The sequence below is a fragment of the Motacilla alba genome, chromosome 1 (assembly GCF_015832195.1).
Source record: "Motacilla alba alba isolate MOTALB_02 chromosome 1, Motacilla_alba_V1.0_pri, whole genome shotgun sequence".
Lineage (NCBI taxonomy): Eukaryota > Metazoa > Chordata > Aves > Passeriformes > Motacillidae > Motacilla > Motacilla alba.
The window spans coordinates 75,252,925-75,272,878 of NC_052016.1; the positions used below are offsets into that span (position 1 = coordinate 75,252,925).

At 41.5% G+C, this 19,954-nt stretch overlaps 1 protein-coding gene across 19 annotated transcripts in view; it reads left to right on the forward strand.

Moving 5' to 3' along the window:
* The first annotated feature begins 395 nt into the window (after nucleotides 1-395).
* Nucleotides 396-19,954, forward strand: part of LMO7 (LIM domain 7) — a 132,780-nt gene continuing 113,221 nt past the window's right edge. For 7 of the 19 annotated variants that reach the window (XM_038161379.1, XM_038161480.1, XM_038161649.1 and 4 more), the window contains exon 1: nucleotides 397-758. In XM_038161379.1, coding sequence (XP_038017307.1) covers nucleotides 621-758 — 138 coding nt within the window. In that variant the 5' untranslated portion in view covers nucleotides 397-620. Of the gene's footprint in view, nucleotides 759-19,954 lie in introns of all 19 variants that reach the window. The other 12 variants (XM_038161208.1, XM_038161291.1, XM_038161992.1 and 9 more) reach the window with 9 other exon arrangements.

Below are 19,954 nucleotides of genomic sequence, written 5' to 3' on the forward strand. Positions count from 1 at the left end.
AGGCACCTCCGTCCGCCTCGGTCACTTTGTAGGAAAAGCTCTCGAAACAGAGCGTGGGTCTCTCATGCCTCACGTAGCTGAGGAAAAGGCTCCTAACTTCGTCCCCAGACGGGACAAGGCTGCAGAGTGTGGAGCCGCTTCCCCGGGATCGCCGCGCTGCCCGCGGTTGGCCGGGGAAGCCCCATCGGTGAGGGAGGCGGCCCGGGCTCCCGAGGCTCCCGCGGCCCCGCCGGAGGGAGGGAGGGCGGCGGCGGCGCGCTGGGCAGTCCCGGCGGGGCGGCAGGTGGCGGGGGCCGCGGCGGCGGGGCCGGCCCTGAAAGGTGCGATTGTCCCCAGCTATTCCTGGTATGCGCCGGGGCGGGAGCCGCCGGGGGCGGCCTCCAGCGGCCGGGAGCGCGAGGGGCGCCGCGTCCCGGCGGGAGGGAGCCGCCACCGCCGCGGGGGCGCGGCCCCTGCCGGGCGTCCGGCCGCCCCGGGGGTCCCAGCGCTGCCACACGGCCCCCGGCTCTTCGGATTCCTGCGGCCGCGGAGCGCCAGCGAGCTCCCGGGAGGGGGAGTTCCGCGGGGAGGAGGCGGAGGGGGAGGAGACGGCGCGGGCAGCGTTAAAAGGAGGCAGCTGAATGACAGCGGCCGCTGCCGCGCCCCCGCCCCGCCGAGCACCGGCCGCCCCCCGCTCGCTCGCTCTGGCCATGGACGGGAGAGAGGACGCGGAGTACGACTTCCAGGAGGCGTTCGCCGAAGCCCGGCGGTGGCTGGAGGTGAGGCGTCTCTCGGTGCTGCTGGGTGCCGGCCCCTCGTTCCCTACGCTCCCTGCCCGAGGCAGGGTCCCGCCGCAGCCCCCGCACGGCACAACGCGCTCCCGCGGGGCTGCCCCGCCGTCCGGCAGCAGCTCCCGGGACACGGCCCCAAACCTTGATTCTTTGTGGGCAGCTGCGGACTGTTATTTTTAGAAAGTATCGTGGCAACTTGCAGAAATCTGTCTGTGCAGTATCGCCACCGCCCCCTCCTCGCAACCCAAATTAAAGGCTGGCTTGGTTGCCCTCCTGTCGTTAAGGCTTATAATTTCTTGCCATCTTGTAAATTACTTCTGTAGCTCTTGCTCCGAGACAGTCTGAATTAAAGACACTCCTTCCTGTCTCGAAAGAGTTCAGGACAGAGAGCAACCTGAAATTAACACTCATTTTCTTCTCTCCTATTTTTAAACATGATTGTCTGACTGCACATAGCGCCTGACGTAAATATCCGTGTTTCTGTGTGATTACCCCGAGTCACACCGGTGCGGTACGTGCTAAAGCGTGGGGAGAGAGGCTGTTCCTGGAGGTACCTGAGTATGACCAGGGCAGCATCGGCTGAGCGAAAGAGGCTGATGGCTTGGAAGCTGAGAAATGTTAGGAATACTGAACAGCCTCCCTCAGAGTCGTAGTGCGCTTCTAAAGAGGAGCTTTAGAGTACTGGTTTAGATGTATTTTAACATATTAAGCTTATTTCTTTGCGCTTAGTAACTTAAGATCAAACTTGGTGTTAGAGCCACTATCGCAGTAACTTTGGAAGGAGGAAATGCTCAAAAAAGGATGTTTGTTACTTTTTACCCCTCATCTTTACAAGCTTGTCAAGACCCGAGTTCAGGTTTCTTTGTTTCCTCTGTAAAACAATGACATCTAGTGCTTAAAATCTATTGAGAATGTTGAACTGAGCGCACCAAAGGCAAGGGTATTTTAAATGACCTCCACAAGTGTCAGTTTTCTTTCTTTTGAATGTAGGTAATTACAGCAGTCCTGGCTTCCCCATGTGTCAATTTTGTAAGAGCTAGCTTTAAGTAATTAAAGCATTCCTCTCTCACATATACCTTTCTTGCATTGCTTTCTTTAAATTGGCAAAGCTTACTCTAAAAAGGTTCGTTAAGGTGATGTAATGTTGATTTTGAAAATCCTATTTTAAGGAGTTGGGGATTTGTTTCAATTATTATTAGATTTCATATGACACTGGCTGGTTGTACCATTCCTACAAAAGGTTTTGTGTCTTTGCCTGCCAGTAGCATGTGGGAGCTCTAGCAAAGTAATGTGTGTAGTGTGCACTGTTTGTGTAGGGGGGAAAAAAACATATGCTCAGCTTCCCCCTTGCCTAGTCTAAATTGTGTGGCTATACTTTGATATGTGAAAGCTGTTCTTATTTTAAAGTAACTTTTAAACTTACCCATTGGAGAAATATTTTACTGTAAAGCGAGTAACTTGCAAACCTTAAGGTATTGATAAACAGGATGCTAGGAATTCCATAATGTTAAAGGAAGATGTAAATATTTATGTCCCTATGAAAAGAGGTTTGTGTTTTAGAGGAACTGTTGTGTTTCTCTGCTCTTTACATCCAGATGGATTAAAGAGCCAAGACTAACCATTTCCGTTGTTGTATGGAAGAGTAATGATATTTTTAGGGTAATGAAGCATGTCCCAAGGTTTTGTGAGTCTTGGTGAAACAAAGTGGTGTATACATGATAGTGAAACTTGGTGAGTCCTAATGATTAAACAATTAGTTTTGAAGATGAGGCAGATTTTCAAATATTTATGAACTTGAACTTCTGATGTTTTCTTAAGGTTTTGTGTACCAGCTTGTCCCTAACATTAGAGGAGATGAAAGCATACAGACACTAGCTACTATGTATTTAAGGGAACAAGCCAAAATGTCTTTGTAAACTGTTACTGTTTCCCTTTGCTAATGAAAGCTTTGTTAACATATTTCTGTATTTCAATGGAGAACTCTGTGGACTCTGAGACTTAAAAAAACCCTTCCAACCTTGAAGCTGAGGGCTTTTCAGTAACAGAAATGAGCAGCTGTATTTGTCAGATCCCAAGAGGAGTAAAAAATATCCCAAAACTATGAAAAAATGTTATCCTGTATTTTTTTAAGTTTTTGGTGAGAGAAAACTGTGTCCTGGTCAGGTTCCTTTTCTGCCTGTTCCCAGCTGAATTCTCCATGCTGTAGGGCAGCCACTGGCTCATAGGACCTCAAATATTTGTTCCTAGGTCTTACACTACCAAAAAACCAAACCAACAAAAAACTCCCCAAAACTAAGTAAACCCCAAGCTCCACCCCTGCCACCCCCTGCAACCTAAACCTCCAAACAACCCAAACCAAAAAAGCACAAGAGCTTGATTAAGAATAATAACAACAACAAATTGCGTCTGATATCTGGTGTTACTTAAAGAAAGACTTTGTTCTTTAATTCAGGTTCGTGTTGAGACATATTTTTATGATAATGCAGACAAGGAATGTCTGAAGTCTTCACAGTGCAAAGACCTCTTAAAGTGTGGTCCCAGACCTCTTGTGTTTCATGTGTTGGGAGCTGGGAGGGGATGTTGCCTGTAACAAGAGTTGGAGTCATGGGGGGAGTGGCTGTTGAGAATGTCTACTTCTTTGGGGGAAGGAATGGTCATTTTCTGTGCAAAACTCAAGCTCTTCTCAGGTGTCCTTTCTACAGAAGCCAGCACTGTTTAGTGGTGTTGGCTTCTTACATCTGAAACTTTTGGCACTTTCTGAGCTCTGCCTGGAGCAAGTGGTGCTGATCGAACTCACCCAGGCTTCACTTGGCACCTCAGCTGGGCAGATGGTGCATGCTGAGAATAAAACATTGGAATACCGTGACTTGGCAATAGTTTCTCCAAGAAGAAAAGACCAAGGAGAGACCTCATCACAGTCTACAACTTCCTCATGAGGGGAAAGGGAGGGCAGGCACTGATTTCTCTTTAGTGACTAGTGATGGGACTCCAGAGAATAGCATGAAGTTGTGCCAGGAAGGTTTAGTCTGGATAGAAGGAAGAGGTTTTTCGCCCAAAGGTGGCTGGACACTGGAATAGGCTCCCCAGGGAAGTAGTCACAGCACCAAGCTTGGCAGAGTTCAAGAAATATTGGGACAGTACTGTCAGGCACATGGTGTGACTCTTGAGGCTGTCCTGTCCAGAGTCAGGAGTTGGACTTATTCCTTGTGGGTCCCTTCCAGCTCAGGATTTTCTCTCATTCTATGAAAGGTAGAGCTTGTTTGCCAAAGCTAGAAATAGCTGGGTTAAATTGTTTTACTGTGTTCTGTTCCATATTATAACTTCAGCAAGCCAAAAGCTGTTCTTCCAAACCAAAGCATTCTTCCCCCAGCTATTAAATATCCCAGACTGCCGAGTCTGTTTTCCTGCTTCAAGATGTGGGAGGGCAGTCTGCCTCTCCCTTTCTGCAATCCACCACCATGTTCACCCTTGTGAATGGAGGGGAGACACAGTGCCTCTCCCCCAGCACATGCTTCACTGTTTTAGGAGTGATGCCCCTTGAAGAGTTTGAGAGGAAAGAAGTATGTGCTGTTTTCTTGTAAAATGTCTCAGCTTTTGATTTTGCTTCTGTATTTTAAATGGATTCTAATATTCTGGTAAATGTCTACAGTTTGAAATTGTTTGCTAAAGCAACTTGAAACCTGACCCACAAAGTCTGTAAATCTTTAGTTAAAGTGCCTTGAGGCAAATAACGTTTGAATTTTTTTCCCCCGAAGTAGTCAAATGTACAGATCCAGTCTGCAGGAGGGTGGCCAGCAAGCGTGTGCCTGAATGAATTGTTGGAGTGAAGCAGCAAAGCTGTAGGAAAGCATGTGGAGCAACTTCAACAAATCCACTGAAGTGAAAAATGGGTGCTCAGCCAAGTAACTATTAATATTGCAAATTATTACAGCTCTTCTTGTGAGCTGAATTTCTTTCTTTAATAACTCGTATGAAGTTGTAAGTCAGTTATTCTGAGAGGTACTAATTTCATCAGAGCATGTTGAGAGTGTCAGAATCAGAACCCTGGAATCCTGGAATTGCTCCTCAGGCAGGGACACTGCAGTAGGAGTCCTTCCTGGTGCTAACGCTACCCAGTAATGGTGGAGAGAGCTGTTTTACCATGAAGATTTCTGTAGCAAGATAAGGTTTTTATCAATTTTAATAGGCAATGTTAGCAGAAGAAAGCCCAGCTTATCTGGATGGCAACTAAAACTACTCCTATCTGTCATGACCATTGAATAGATAGTGAAATTGCTTAATTATTTGTTATGAATGCTTATGTGTATTGAGAGCTGCGTGCATTATTGCATTACAGTGGATGTTGGAAATTATTTAGGGCCTTTTTTTTCCTTCTTTTTCTAGGAGAAAACAAGTTTATATATATATGTGTGTGTGTGTGTGTGTGTGTGTGTGTGTGTGTGTGCACCCCCTGCCCCAACCCTCTCAAACCTACTCAGAAGACTGAAAAAGCAGATTTGCAAAGTAACTTCATAGAAAGACTCTGCTTGAGGATAAAACTTGAGAATCAGGACAACTTATTGAAATCTTTTGGTTTGGACCAACAGTACAGCAATCAAATTCAGGGAATGGTCTCTGACATGTGGTTACCAAATGTTTCTTTTTCTCAAAGCTGTTCGGAGTTTGCATTTCTACTGTATATTTTTATGGCTTCTGCAAATGCAGCTAGAGATCTAGCAGTGATGTTTTCCCTGTATTTGCATAGAGATCTTACCTCAGTGATTATTTTGTTTTGTTTCTCCCCCAAGCATGAATCTAATGCATAGAGTCTGGTATGGGAAGAATAACTGTGGAGATAGAAGACTAATTTCACTGTTCAAAACCTCTTCTTGTAGGTACCTTTACTTAAGTTGAACCAATCAGTATGAAAAAAAGGTTTTTTTTCCTTAGTTCTGGGTCATGTACTCTTGGATAGTCTGTGGAGAGCCAGTCAGTATCCTGAATAGTGCTGGAATAAAAGATGCGTGAATGAGAAAGCAAAATCTATATATTCTGTTCCCTAAACCATGTTTAATACTGGGTAATTCTGTCAAGTCATAAAACCTGGGTGGGCTGGTTTCTGGAGAACTTCTTACAACACAGCTGCCAAAGTCCTGGCTCACGTTTACATAAGGGGTGTATTTAACCCTGCTTTAGGTGGATGCATCAGTATTTTATTACTGTGTGTATATTCTTGGCAATGAGTGTTTTGTGGAATAAATCTAAGTGTATCTATTTGATGTATAAATATTGATTGATGTATAAGTGTACATGTTGTGAAGTAAATACTGTGGGAATTTTAATCCTGGAAATAATAGTCTCTCCATTGCCTGCAGACTATGAAAGTGCTGTGGTAAAATGCCATATAATAGGCTAGCAACAACGTGTTAGAGAGAGAGGGTGACAGTAATACCCTTTGATCTGGCTGAACACTTTTCTCTCTGTTTCTTTGACCCCTTGCTTCCAGATCTCAGGAAAGGTGTCTGTAATATGTTTGAGAGAAAAATGGGACTAATTTTTTCTTGAGAGTAAAATCTGTTTCCTGGTTTCTGCAAGGTGGGTTTAGATATGTTCAAGTCTATATTTGGAAATTCTCAGGGATAATCAAAAGTCTGTCTTCATATAGTCCTGTGTGATGGGCATGCATAGCTTTGAGCTGAGTTCACAATGTAGTTTCCTTTATGAAGTTTCTCTTTGTAGTTTTGAGCGTTGCATTAAAATTTTGCATGAAAGCAGCATCTGCAGGCACTTTGACAAAGAGCTAACTTGTTGACTGTAGAAGTGGCTATGTCTTCTATACTGGGGAAATGCATTGCAGCATAAGGGGAACTGCAGACAATTCTGACCAGGCTTTTGTTTTCTTCCGGTCTGTATTTTGTGGTTAGCAACTCGAGTTAGTTATGGCATTACTTTTGATGTTTTTTTCTCCTGTCCTTTTGTTTGTTTGTGTTTTGAACTGTGTCCTGATCCTTTCTGCAGTTTTGGGATGTCAAGCATTTTTTTCTGCCCATAGTTTAGGGAGAAAGTGAGATGAAAATAATTTCTACATTTAGCATGCATTTCCCCTTCTCCCCTAGTACTATGGACTCACTTTTATCACCTTTTATTTGTCAGGTGCTTTTTTTGGTCCAAATTTTTTAAGTTTATAATGAGCACTTGTGCATATTATGTTAGACGGTGACCTTGCTGAGCTTTGGAAAACACTTGGGTTTTATTGTGTTGTAAGAACCAGATACATTCCAGCTGTTTCTTGCACCTACCACTCCTCCACTTTAAAGTTCCTTTATCCACTCCTGCAGGACATTTTTTTAAAACCAAAACAAACCTTTTCTGCTTAACAAGACTAATACAACTCTTAACTATCATTTTCTAAACAGGCTTTCCAGCTACAGCAGTTTAATGAAAAACAGCATGTGCTCTCAGACCCAGTGTACTAGAAATGCTTCTGCTGGTCTAAGGTGTGTTTGACACACCTCACTTATTATCCAAATTATCTTGGGAGGAGTGTTTTGGTTTTGCTGTTTTTCACATTTCTGAATGCTGTCAATCCAAGTGAAAATCTAACTTTAAAGGAATGTAATGAATAAGTTACTTTAAAATAGGTTCTCTTGCTCTTCGTGATGTGAGTTTCTGCAAAGTGTTGTGAATTCAGCATTTTATACTAGTGCTAATTTTTTATTTTTCCAATGAAAAGATGTATGGATCTGACTCACAGCGTGCTAGCTTCCAACTGGATACTTAGCTGTAAAACTTTCATTTGTGTTATATTGAATAGAGAAACCTAATTTCAACAGTGTTTTCCATTCGTGGTACAAAACATCTGGGATTATCTTGGAAGGGCATGAAGATTATAAGACTCGCTTTATATTTTTTTGCCAGTGTTGGCACATGTTGTGCAAATGTTGGCACATTTTTTTGGTACCAGCTCATGTGAAAGTTCTCAGTTTTGTTTCTGGATGTGATTCAGCTTTCAGTTGTTACTATTAAAAAAGAACACAATATACTAACTTTGGGAAATAGTTATTACTGTGTTGGCCAAAAAAAGTCAAAATCCTTGTAATGTATCACAGATTTAAAGGAGTTAGTGTAGCTGAGATCAGTTCAGCTAGTACAAACAGTGAAATCTGTTGTTTGGGCCAAGCTGTCCTCCTACAGTAGATCCCACGACAATGTGGATTTGTGTTAGTGCTGAGATGTTAGTGCAGGGTGTCATTGAAACTCTCGTGCTTGGCCTGTGCTTTCCCTGCCTCCCTTTGCTGTGTCAGTAGTGTTCGTCTGATGCTCTGGTGAGTTGGCTCAGGGGAAAATCAGAGTGTTTTGTGGTATTTGGTATTTGCTTGGCTCCTGAAAGGCAAGGAGGACACCAGTGCTCTAGCCAGGGAAGAGGTAGTGTTGATGGAGGTGGCCTTTTGGCAGCAGCTCGCTGTTGGGTTGCAGCTGACTAGTGGGATGAAGAGAGGCAGACACCTCAACTCAGACAAGCCATCCCTTTCCCTGGAGGTTTCTCAAGTCACCTGCTTCTGCCCATTGCCTGGCTCTCTTCCTTACATGATTCAGGTTCTGTCTGCTAGGTGCCCAGGGTCGAGGTAATAAGCTAGACACCTGGATTAGGGAGGCTGGCTTCCAGCCATAAATAACTTCTTCAGGATGAATTTCATAAGGTTTATAAATACAGTTGGAGCTGTTTTAAATAGAAACTCTGCCAGGAGTTTCTGAGCCAAAGCATTTGATATGCTTATGCACTGACTTCTACTATGGAAGAAGCAGTCTTTGTGTCTCACTGAGGCTGTGTTCATTGGGAGATGGTCCTTCAGAGGTATTGGGATATCCCATCCAGAAGTTCTGCAGTCATCATCACCTTCCCTTCACAGGAGCAATCTAATCCCAAAACCCCGTGTTATTTCCAGTGTTATTTGTAAATTCTCTCCTGGAATTGCTTTATTGACCCTGCTAGTGGTTATTTGGTTAATACTTTTTCCTTCAGGAAGGAATTGAGAAGTCTAGCTTCTGGAGTTTGATCTGAGATTTTCTGTGTGGTCAAGTGACCATGTCAGCTAATAAATCAAGATGTGGTAAAGAACAGAAACAAGCATGGGATGTTTTTTCTTCTTACTTTAAGGAAGTGGATGAAAAACCAGCCAGTACACAAATGGGCTTCCAACATGCCTTTTGTGCAGCTGGTATCAGAATTTGGGGATGCTGGAAGAGTTGGATGGGTGCACCGTGTCAAGTTTTTCTGCCAGTGGTAACCACATAGCCTGGGTCAGTCATGGCAGTACTGTGCCATTTGCTGATGCCTCCAAAAACAAATATCCTAATTCTATTAGTTAGTATCTGTTTGGCATTGAAAGAAGCAGAATGTTAGGCTTGATATCTTTAAAAATCTTTTCCAACCGTAATGATTCTGTGAAGCCAGATGTCAAAGTGGTTGTGGAGGAGGAAAAAATAAAGATGCAGGCTTGACACTACAGCATTGGAGGAGTTTTGTAGCATTACCTGTTGCACTGCCTTGAAATGCTTCTTTGGAAACTCTTTAAGATTAGGTGAAGCAAGGGACAAAGGCATTACTGCATTTTTGCTCTAGGAAAAACCTTTTCTTCCTTGTGTCACTATGCTCTGTTTGCCTAAACAGTGCCATTGGCACTTGATGCACCTGAAAATATAATCCTAAATAAAACAGGGACATTTGGTTGCAGGTTCTTTTGCAAATATAAGGGGTTGTAAAAAATTGACATTGACTGTCTTAACTAACTACAAGGGTCTCACCTTGGTGTATATGTGTGTATGGGGGGGGGGTGGTTTCGGTTTATTGGTTTTTTTGAATGTCAGGTGGGCATCTTCATTGTGAACTCTCAACATTCAATAAAAAGGCTGCTTGTAGTTGATCTCATTCAGACTGAATGGAAATGGAGTGAGGATGAAGGCGTGAGCTCCAGGTACAGATGGATATCTTTCACAGACATTTGCCTGATGCTGTGGAGGCAAAAAAATCCCTGATATAATAAACATCAACTCGATGATTATTCAGGAGGGTATTGCTTCACAGCTACAAGTCTTACGTGTGGATGAAGTTTTCAAAGCCAAATCCCCATTAAAATGCACAGACTGGGTTGCTCACTAATGACCTAGCTTTCATGTGTCTGATAAAATCCCAAAGTCCTCTGTGACTTTGGGGTAGGTCTGGCAAAGTGATCTCAGACTCCAGGAAGGTCTGCATGTCAGGTGTCAGTGGAATAGGGCTGGGAGCTGTGCACTCTGAAGAAATGACAGAGAAGAGAGGCTTGGAAAGGGACAAGGAGAAATGTGCACCTGAAGTTATTTGTAAATAACTACTTTTTCCTTCATTAATTTCTTACCTTGTAAGTATTTAAATTGTGACATTTCATAGAATGTGCCAACTTTTTCAATCTGTTTTCTGTTTTTTTGCATTTGTTTTGCATCTAGCCATATAAAAGATTGGGAGAATGTAGTCTCAGCCTATTCTAAATTTCTGAATGTGTTACTATACATATTTTAATTTTTTCACATATTTTAAAATTAGTATCTCATCTGCTTTACTTACCATGGAACATGGAAGCCTATTATTATACCTGACTGAAAAATGCTTATATGTTCATGCTTACAGTTCCTTTTTTTTTCTTCTCTTTCTTACCTCCACAGCTAAGAATTTCTAAAATAGTTTTTTTTTCCTTTATTGTGGCAACTAAAACCTTGTGTCATTCCATTTTCCAGTGGAATCTTTGATCTTTCCTTGTGAAAACTCTCTTCCTTTGGAAATGATAGTAAAAACGTGACTGTTCTTTCCCTAAACATATTTAGATATACCACAGTTAAGACAGATAATGCTGTTAAATCTTGTGTGGTTCTCAGCGCAATGGTTAATTTTTTTGTCAGAACACAGAATATTTACCATGCACATTTCAGCAACAGGGTTTGGTGTGTGCAGGCAGGCAGGCCTCTTGCAAGACCCAAGCTGTCTGGTTGTGGCAAAGAAGCGGGAGGCTGGAGCAGCAGCTCCCAGCAGCTGGGCAGATGTGGCCGGGAAGCTGGCAGTAATTCGGTTTCCTGTGTCTGGTGCATTGATGGCTGAGATGCGATCCAGCCGTGCACATTTCCAGTGACTCATCTGATTATTTTCTCTTCCCTCTGTGATTAGCTGAGATGGTAGGATAGAGGAGGATGTCTCTCTGGAGGTGGAAGACTTCTTTGTCACGCTACATTTCCGATATGGGGGAATGGAATGACGAAAGGATATTGGTGTGTCTTGGCTGTTTATAAAGGTGTGCCAGCCTTCCTCACCCTCCTTTTATTTTGTGTTATTTCCTTAAGGTGTTATCCCTAACCCAGCTGTGCTGTGGCTTGGCCATGTCTTACCTTTATTTTTGCACTGTTCTGGAGTATGCGGACAGGTGTTCCCATACAGTATGGGAATCATACACAGTATGGAATCTTGTGCACACTCAGCTAAACACACACTGCTCCTGGGGACAGGATGTGGAGATGAAATCTGGATCTCCAGGTTCTTCTCATCTCAACCTCAGTGTTTCTACACTCATGTAAAGAAGTGTATGTGTCTTTTTATTTTTTTCCCTAGAGGCAGGAAATATGTTTTCCCATTTGGGCAGGGGCACTTTTCTGCAGACTGCTACTGGAGGCAAATGTGAAGTGCACTAATTTTACCAATTTTTTTAATCTATCAATGCATAAAATGTTTAGGTTGCATGTAGTGGTACAAATTTTTGACAGAGATGAAAATTGAGACTTCTATGTGCATTGACTGTGTCTGCCTACCTGATGTAGGCTGGAAATTGGAAGCAGCATGGCTGCTGTCACACAGAGGTCCATGTGAGCCAGTATAGGTCTGGCAAGAATACCCACAGCATTATGCAATATAAATATCCTTTGAGATTAGGCTGCTATGCATTAATTGCAGCCAGACATAACTCATTGTTCCTTCATCTGAAGAGCCTGGATCTTGCTCACTTTTTTTTATGTTTTGTGAGAGAAGATTTGAAGTATGAAACTTGCTTCAGTGCTTTTATCTGTCAGGAAGACCTGTTTACCAAAGTACTAGTACATAGGTGCCTCAGCTATTGTAAAAATACAATGGTTCTTCATCCTTTCAAGAGCTTTATAGTCTTAGTTAGAGAATGCATCATCCTTACCATGGGAAGTGTCTGTTGGAAAAGCTGTTCTTGAGAAAGCTGCTTCAAACCCGTACATGTTTAGAGATTTGTGGATTTCACATGCCCTTTTCTTTCCTTTATTAGATGTTAATGCCATATTATAAGAATTAAAGTCTGTGTAAATGTTAGTATTATATATCCCCTCCTGTCTACTTTTAAAGTAGTTAATCCTGGGATTTGGAAGGGAAATAGGAACATAAGGGACAGGCAGCTAAAAATCCATCCCATGCCTGGGGCCACTCTGATAGACAGTGTTGTGTATTGACAATCTTTGTGTACAAGAAGGAAGATTTGGGGGATTGAATGTTATGGTAACACCAGCAATCAAGTACTGAACACAGCTGCCCATTACATGCATGGTGGTGGTGTGTTCCTCAACTTAGAAGTTTTGGTCATCTTCTCAACTTCCACCAGCAGCTCCTGTTTACTGGATCTGTTTAAACTATCATGTCTTTTTAGCATAGGTTTTATGGTAATGATGCTCTCTGGTTTTCTGCTAAGAAAAATCTGGTTTTGATATTGAAGTCTGAGCTGTGGGTTTTTGGGAGGTGCTTAGAAGTATGGGGTTTCAGTATGAACGAAAAGTTCCAATTGTTTCCTGGTTATAAGTTCCAGGACACTTTCTACTTTACACTGAATTTGACTAGGACCTGTTGCAGTAACTCCCAGTGGTCACTAGAACCTTGCCTCTGCTGTTGCTATTTCATTGCTACGTGGAATTTAAGTGACGTGGTTCGGAATATTTGCATAGTGCACTTCTCTGTATTTAACCTTTTAGCATAATTAGGCTACAGCACTGTCACAAGAACACAGTTTTGGTAATGTGGGATCTTTAATGACCTCTGGAACATTGCATAAGTCATAGCTGTCAGGCTGCAGTTGTGAAAAATTCTCTGAAGCAATGGCTAGTTTCAGGGAGAAAGTTCCCCAGCAGTCAGAAAATTGCTATAATACTATTTTAGGCCTTAAAACCTCTTGCTTCTCTTCATATTTTAGGGTCAGTGGGAGCTTGCTGGTGATGCTTGTTGCAGATATCACAGGCTGCAGTCACAGACGATGGGGAAACTGCTGCACAGAGCAAATGAGCAGCTCATGTTCTCCCTCTGCGTAGATTCATTACTCGAACCAAGTTACATATATGCAGTCTGGAAATACTAGAGGTCTTTGATCTTTAAAACTTAATGTTTGAAAATGTAAATGATGCGCTCCTTTTGATCTGCTTCTTAAATTAAATGGTAATTGTGAAAATTACATTTGGCAGTTTTCCACTTAAGGGCTTGTACGTCTCATTTCACACTATGTTAATTTTAAGCTGTATGTCCTTGCTGGTTTTCTGTCAGTGAATTCTGGTAAGGGGGTGATCCTTATGTTTCTGCATAGCCTAATTTATCAGCAGCATGTGTATTTGGTGCTACTGCTTTAACATGCAATTCCTCTAAACCCAGATGCCAGGGATTGCCAGTTCTGCCTGCATGTCCATGACTAGGGCAATGGGAATCACCGAGGTTGAGCAGGAGAACACTATGAGAGTTAGAGCTGTGTGTGCCCAGGATGGGAGGCCCTGGCTTGTTCACCTAAGGTGTCAGGAAATGCTTGGGCACGTGCTCCAGTGCAGTCTGGTGATGGGTCCTCACAAACATCTGCTGCTAGCAAAGTAGCAGAGGCTTCTTATCTGTGTGCTTCTGTGCTCCTGGACTACTCGCCTTTCCAAATTACTGGCATCATCTAATCAAAAAACTACTGGATAATTTAGGACTCCTAAAATGTTGATGAAGCTCATGCAAAGCTCAGTCTTTTCCTTGCATCAGCTTTCTAGTGTGTAGAGGATTTGTCTCTTATTTACCATAAATGATGATAAAGACCTCTCTGTCTTTGTCCTGTTTTCTTATGAAAGAGGCCTTTGAAGTCTGAGGGCCACATCAAACTGCAAGCAAGTAACTCACAAGTTTATTCAGAAACTTATCCCTGTAATAGGTTCTTTTAAGCTCCTGTTGGTTTAAAGCCAACTCAAAATCAGCTGCTGAACTGAAATGAAGTTGCTAATTACCCCCTTAGCAAAATCACTTTGTGTACTTTTCAATTATTAATATTTGTTTCACTCTGCAGAGATTAAATTTGTGGGGGAGAAGGTTCAAGGTTTTTAGTACTGAATGTCTGCCACAACTTTAAGATGTATTCATGGCTGGAGGAGGTTTTCTGTGGGTTCTTGTATTATTGGGTCTTTTTAGGAGGAGGTAAAGATTCTTTTAGATCCTAAACAGAGTGAGGTTTTCTGTTTTGAATATCATCATGTGGCCATTCTGCTGTAACTCATGCTACTGTCTCTAGATTTGTCTTGCTTTCCATCTCCTGTTGATTACCTTTAGGGAGTTTGCATTGAGTTCAGCATCATGCTGAATTAGCATATTGCTGATTTTGCTGATTTCTGTTTGTCTGTGTGCTGGCAGATTTGAGCATTCATCTCCAGGAGTTTGCATAGGATGTTAAACAATCTGAGTGCTTTAGTGGCGCCCATCAGAGTGAGGAGATTGCCCAGCTGAAGTGAGCAGGAGCATTGCAACTCAGACCTGCTACAGCAGCCTGGCTGTGAATTTGAATTTTTTCTTTTAAGCCCGAAATAGAAAATATTTCCAACTGATAATAAAAACAGTTGCCAGGGAAAGCAAATTTTAAGTATCGTTCTGAGGTTACGGAAAGCATTTACCTTGTTTGTGCTTCAGAGTAACCTTTCCATGTTAATTTTTTTTTTAGTAAATAATGACTTAAAAAACCTTCCAGTAGGTTTTCAAAATGAAAATAAGCTCTTACATTTTTTTAAAGTTGGAAATTTGTGGAGGATTTGGGATCATACTTTTTCAAAATTTCTCTCTCTCTCAATGTTCCTTTGGCTTCTGCAACATTTTAGGTAAGGAAGACTTGTAGAATTATTAAACTCCTTCCCCCCCGCCCCCATTTCACTTTTCCATGTGAATTTAAATTACCTGATTGAAATATTTGTGTGGGGAGCACAGGGTGCCACAGAGGCCTTATATCCCTTCCTGCTGTTAGGACAGAGACCCCCACCGAGAGAGCTGGCTAGGAGTGGGACCGTGCAGTCTGTGCAGCACCATTTTAAAGATGTTATTTTAAAATACCATGTGATGCTGAACTTTTTGTTTTCACTGTTCCTTTGTAGTGATTAAACTAATTTGAGGTCTAATTAAAGCAAGTCATTAATTAAAGCAAAGAATTTTTGAAGTCCAGATTTTTTTTCTCAAACTTGAAGAGCTTGAAACAAGTGCATTTCATAGGTGCCTAAGAGCAGAAAACTTGTATTTCTGGTGAATGATGTAGCCAGTTTTAAACCTCTCTCACTGCTCCTCTAAGGCTAGCCCAGAAGTAAATAAAATAAAATAGAAGACCTTAAGCTTCAGACCAAAGCCTTGACTTTGAATGAATTGCTCAGGATGAAAAAAGAAGAGATGGGTGTGTTTTGTTTCATGGAATTTAAAAAACAAACAAACACAAAGTAGTGTCTGCATCCAGGAGAGCTTCTTTCCTGGAGCCAGACATTCATAAACATTCTGGAGGTCTTCACTTGACCCAATGTAATTTCATTTTTAGCCCTGTTTGGAGGGTGTCTCACAGCCTCTGCAGAGTGGAAGGTTTTTCTAGAGAGCAGAGCTACAGAGCTGCCATGGCTCTCTGACCCTTCGTGCAGCTTCTGTGTCAGAGCACAAGAGCCGAGGGCTTGCTATTTCCTGTAAAACTCGGTAGGAACAGGAATCTGATAGGACACATCTCCTTCCTTTTTAAGGTGTGAGAATCCCATTTCTCTTGTAACCAGAAAAATAGATAGTTAAACAGCATTATGCCTAGTTGTATTCTTCTTGCCCTCCCCTCCTATTGACACTGTAGGAAAAAGCTCGACAGTGACATCTCAAGCTCAACTTGCTCCTCAGGGGCATGGTTACCAGCAGAAATGTAGGTACTTGTTTGAAATCTTAGGAAACTGAAAGGGCCAAGATTTAGGCTTACAGAAGAATAAAAAAATGTTGTTCTGATATAATATGTACCTACAGGAAGCCATCAGATGTCCTTCTCAATTTTATGGTAAGTAATATATGCTGGGGTTTGGCATTAGATCTTAAATGATGTTTAAATTAAACACTCATGGTTGGATAAAATAGGCTTAGACAGGTTCTACTTTACTTTGGTGCTCTACAGCTAATCATTTACAAATTGCTGAGCTAAGGGGCACAAATTAATGACATTCCAGCATCTTAAAATATCCCTTACTATGTCATACTGAAAAAATGTGTATTCTGTGTTCAGATGCTATGAATTTCACAGATGTTTTATTTATGTGAAACAAATAGAATCAAGACAGAAGCTGTTACTGTTTTGTGTCAGTTACTTTCAGTCATTCTGAACTGCTGTGTATTTTTGAGTAGCACAGAGATCTTTATAATGTTTGCAAAATTACTTTCTAGTAAAAAGCTGCAAAAATTTTTGTGCCATAGTATTTTCCCCCATGTAGGGTTTTTTAATATTTTTAATGGAGGTATGGGTATCACAAGTATACTCACAAAAAAAATTCTCTAGATGTCAAAATATTTACTTCTTAACCCAGTTTCACTTTGTGCTAAGTTTTCAGATTTGTTCAAGGAACAATGTCTTCTATTATAGAGTGTTGCAACTTTCCAAGGATTCAGAAGAAATTTTGCAGGGATTCTCAACTTACCATTACATTGTTCATGAAGGCGATCTTTTGTTTCATAATAGGATGCTTTCAAATAATGTTGAATATATGTTTCAGAATTGTTTTACTGTACCCCTTTGTTTTTGGCAAAATGTGTTTTGGGTAGTTACATTGTAGCCTTCTTCCTGCATGTAGGTAAGAATATTAACAAGGCTTTTGATTGTTTTGTTGAATGTTATTTATTTTAATTTGTTTTTTCGAAGTGATTAAATGGAGGATGGGTAATTTTCTTTATTGAGCCCAGATCTGTCCTTTGACATCTATTAAAAATCTAATGCAGAGACTGACAGTGACTTTTCACAGCCATTTCTTTTGATAGAGATATATATTAGTATGAATTTTGTACAGTTTAAAGTATGGCCTTGACTATTACAAATCTTTGTCCAAACAAAACCTTCGAGGGCTACCTCTGAATGTCAAAAGGTAGTAAATCATATTTGATTTTTTTGAGGTTCTGATGCCAAGTGTCATTACCATGGAATATTTAGTCACCAGGCCTTGGGGCTATTTCAGTTTGCCAGGTTTCTGTGTACTTTCCCCGAATTCAGCAGTGATGAAGCACGGATTGCTGGAAGCAGCAGTGGAACTGGGATTATCCAGGCTCGCAACTTTTCCAGCATGTATGGGTATAGATGAAGGCAGGAGACCAAGGTGCAGCAAATGTCATGTCCCTGTTGCAGACCTGAGGCAGGCTTATGTGAGGGCTGTGCTGGGTACTCTGCCAGTGTGGGCTGGAGGGGCTGGGGCAGAAACAAAAGTGGCTCTCCTCATCTTCTCACACCCCTATTGTTCATATGCAAACATGAACAGCACATCTTCTAGGGTTCTCAAAACTCACAAAACACACTTTGGTCCTGTGTTTCTTCTGTTTGCAAGGCTATGTTGAGGTTTGCATGTTCTTCCTTGAGGTGGCAAAAACTTGTTTGTTTTTTTTTTCAAACTCTTTTTTTAAATATGTATCTTAAGTAATACCTTGAGCAGGTGGATTCATGTGCCCATGACCAAAAGCTATGTAATGAAGTCCAAACCTGCTTTTACTTTGAATATTTCCTTCCCCCAAAAATAAAAGTTATTTTTCTTATGTGGTTTCTGGAGGTTCTTCAAAGAAAACCCTGCTGTGGTTTTTTCACCACTGGTACCCGCCTTATTCCCACATCACTCTGTCATCGCAGGTGCCCAGGAGGAGCCCTTTGTCCTTCAGAGCTTGTAGGTCAGTCATTTTCACTAGCTCAAGACATCTTCCATCAAGGAAAGGGAAACCGGATTTTTTAATTTGTTATGTGACTATCGTGTAGTCTTTGTGGAAGTGTAGAAAGTGCCAGTGGTGCATAGGCATCCTCAGCACCACCACCCTGCAGTGTCCCATCTCCGCAGGCATCTCCAGTGTTTCCAGGGTCACTAGAGAAGCACGGGTGGGCCATCTCTAAGCATGTAACACTAATAACCTTGCACCTAAAGACCAACCAGTTTCTCCTTCCCTACCCCCATCAAGTGATGAGAATTAACAGACCATACAAAAGTATTGATTAAAGAATTCATTAGAGAGCATAAACTGGACATAGCCTTCAAATTCTAGTAAACCCTATCTCTCTCTGCATCTCCTACCACAACATTAGAGTTACAGAGCCTGGTGCTTGGGTTATATGTGGTAGTGTAAGTGCCTCTTAAATGTTGTGCCCTCAGAGTTGGCAGTTATCCTGACCTGAATAATTAAAGTACTTGTGGGGGTAGCACATGTGTCAGTCCCCTCCACTGTGGGACTATACACTGTGGGACTAACATATATATATGTTTCTTTTCTGTTGCTTTAACAATGCCATGTCATAGTAGGCATTACAGGTTTAAATTTCTGCTTTGGCACTAAGAGTGCATGTCTTGAAATAAACTGATTTATTTGTAGAGTGTTTTTGCATCTAGGTTATTGTGTGTTTTGAGCAGTTGCTGCAAAGTACCTAATTTCCAAAACGCCACCAAAGCTCTCCCTGAAACTCATTTTGTTCTCTCTTGTGCCTTAAATCATGGAGATACATACATGCTTAACTAAGAATTTTTACTGAGTTTGATATTTAGATGATGAGACTGAGTAATAATTTTTTTTTAATGTAGAAATTGCATATATGGCTCAGAGAAGCTGAGGGGTCATGTAGTTCATGACTACTCTTTTGTAAAATTGAATATTTTTATACTTGGACCATTCCTGGGCATATCTATCTATCTCCATATATTTTAACCTCTTAAGTACTGGTACTTAACTTTCCTGGTTAACTTTTCCTCCCTGATGCATGAAAATGTTCTTTGCCGTGAAGTAAATCCATTAGTGCAAATTTTGGTTTGATACATTTGGAGAAGAAGTGTTCCCTCTCATCTCTTCTTTGCAATAACTAGTCCTCGTACTCCTAAGTGTCTTTTCTTGAAGCACAATACATGAAATAGCATTACCAAAACTAAGAGCAGGACACCTACTGCACCAATACAGACTGGTGAAAAACCACTTAAAGCAGAGTCATTGCATAAAAGGGTATGAGGATGACTGGCTACAAACTGACATTGTCTGTTCAAAAAAAAAGTTGTTGTTGTGAGATTTACAGGAATATCCTATTCATATGTTTGGTTGCCCTGTTTTAAGAGCAAGATGTTGTAGCCAGCCCTGAATTTTTCTTGCTGAACTTTGCACCAGTGCTCCAACTTAGGACTTGAATATGGAATTTTTGTTTCATGCAATATCTCATGTTGAGTTTGTAAATAATATGGTGGTTATCCATCATCTAATTCTGTTAAGAACACACTAAGTTATTTAAAATAACTTCTCTTGGGTCCAGTTTAGTACTTTATCTCAGTTAACACAAGAGAAACCGCCTCTTGACATGTGTGGTCTTCCAACTTTCATGTCATGGCCTTTTATTCTCCTTATCTAGATTGCATTTCCACAGTCTGCCTTTAAATAAAATACCAGGGCTTTTTTTCCAGTTGCACAACTTCAGTTGCTCTATAGCACACTTGCTTCTTTTCTTGTATCAAACCAGTTTATTTGCCAAGGCAGGGAAAAAAAGTGTCTTTTCAGACCAAAGTGTTCCTCCCTTTCAAAAGTTATGTCCTTGTGTTAGTGGTGAGTCAGCAATATTTAATACCCTACTAGAAGCTAAAGTTGGGGAGAATAGTCTAAATGGGTTTTTTAATCCTTTTTCTGTTTTCTTTCTCATGTCATCACACCTCAAAAGGGATCTTTATTTTTAATTTTT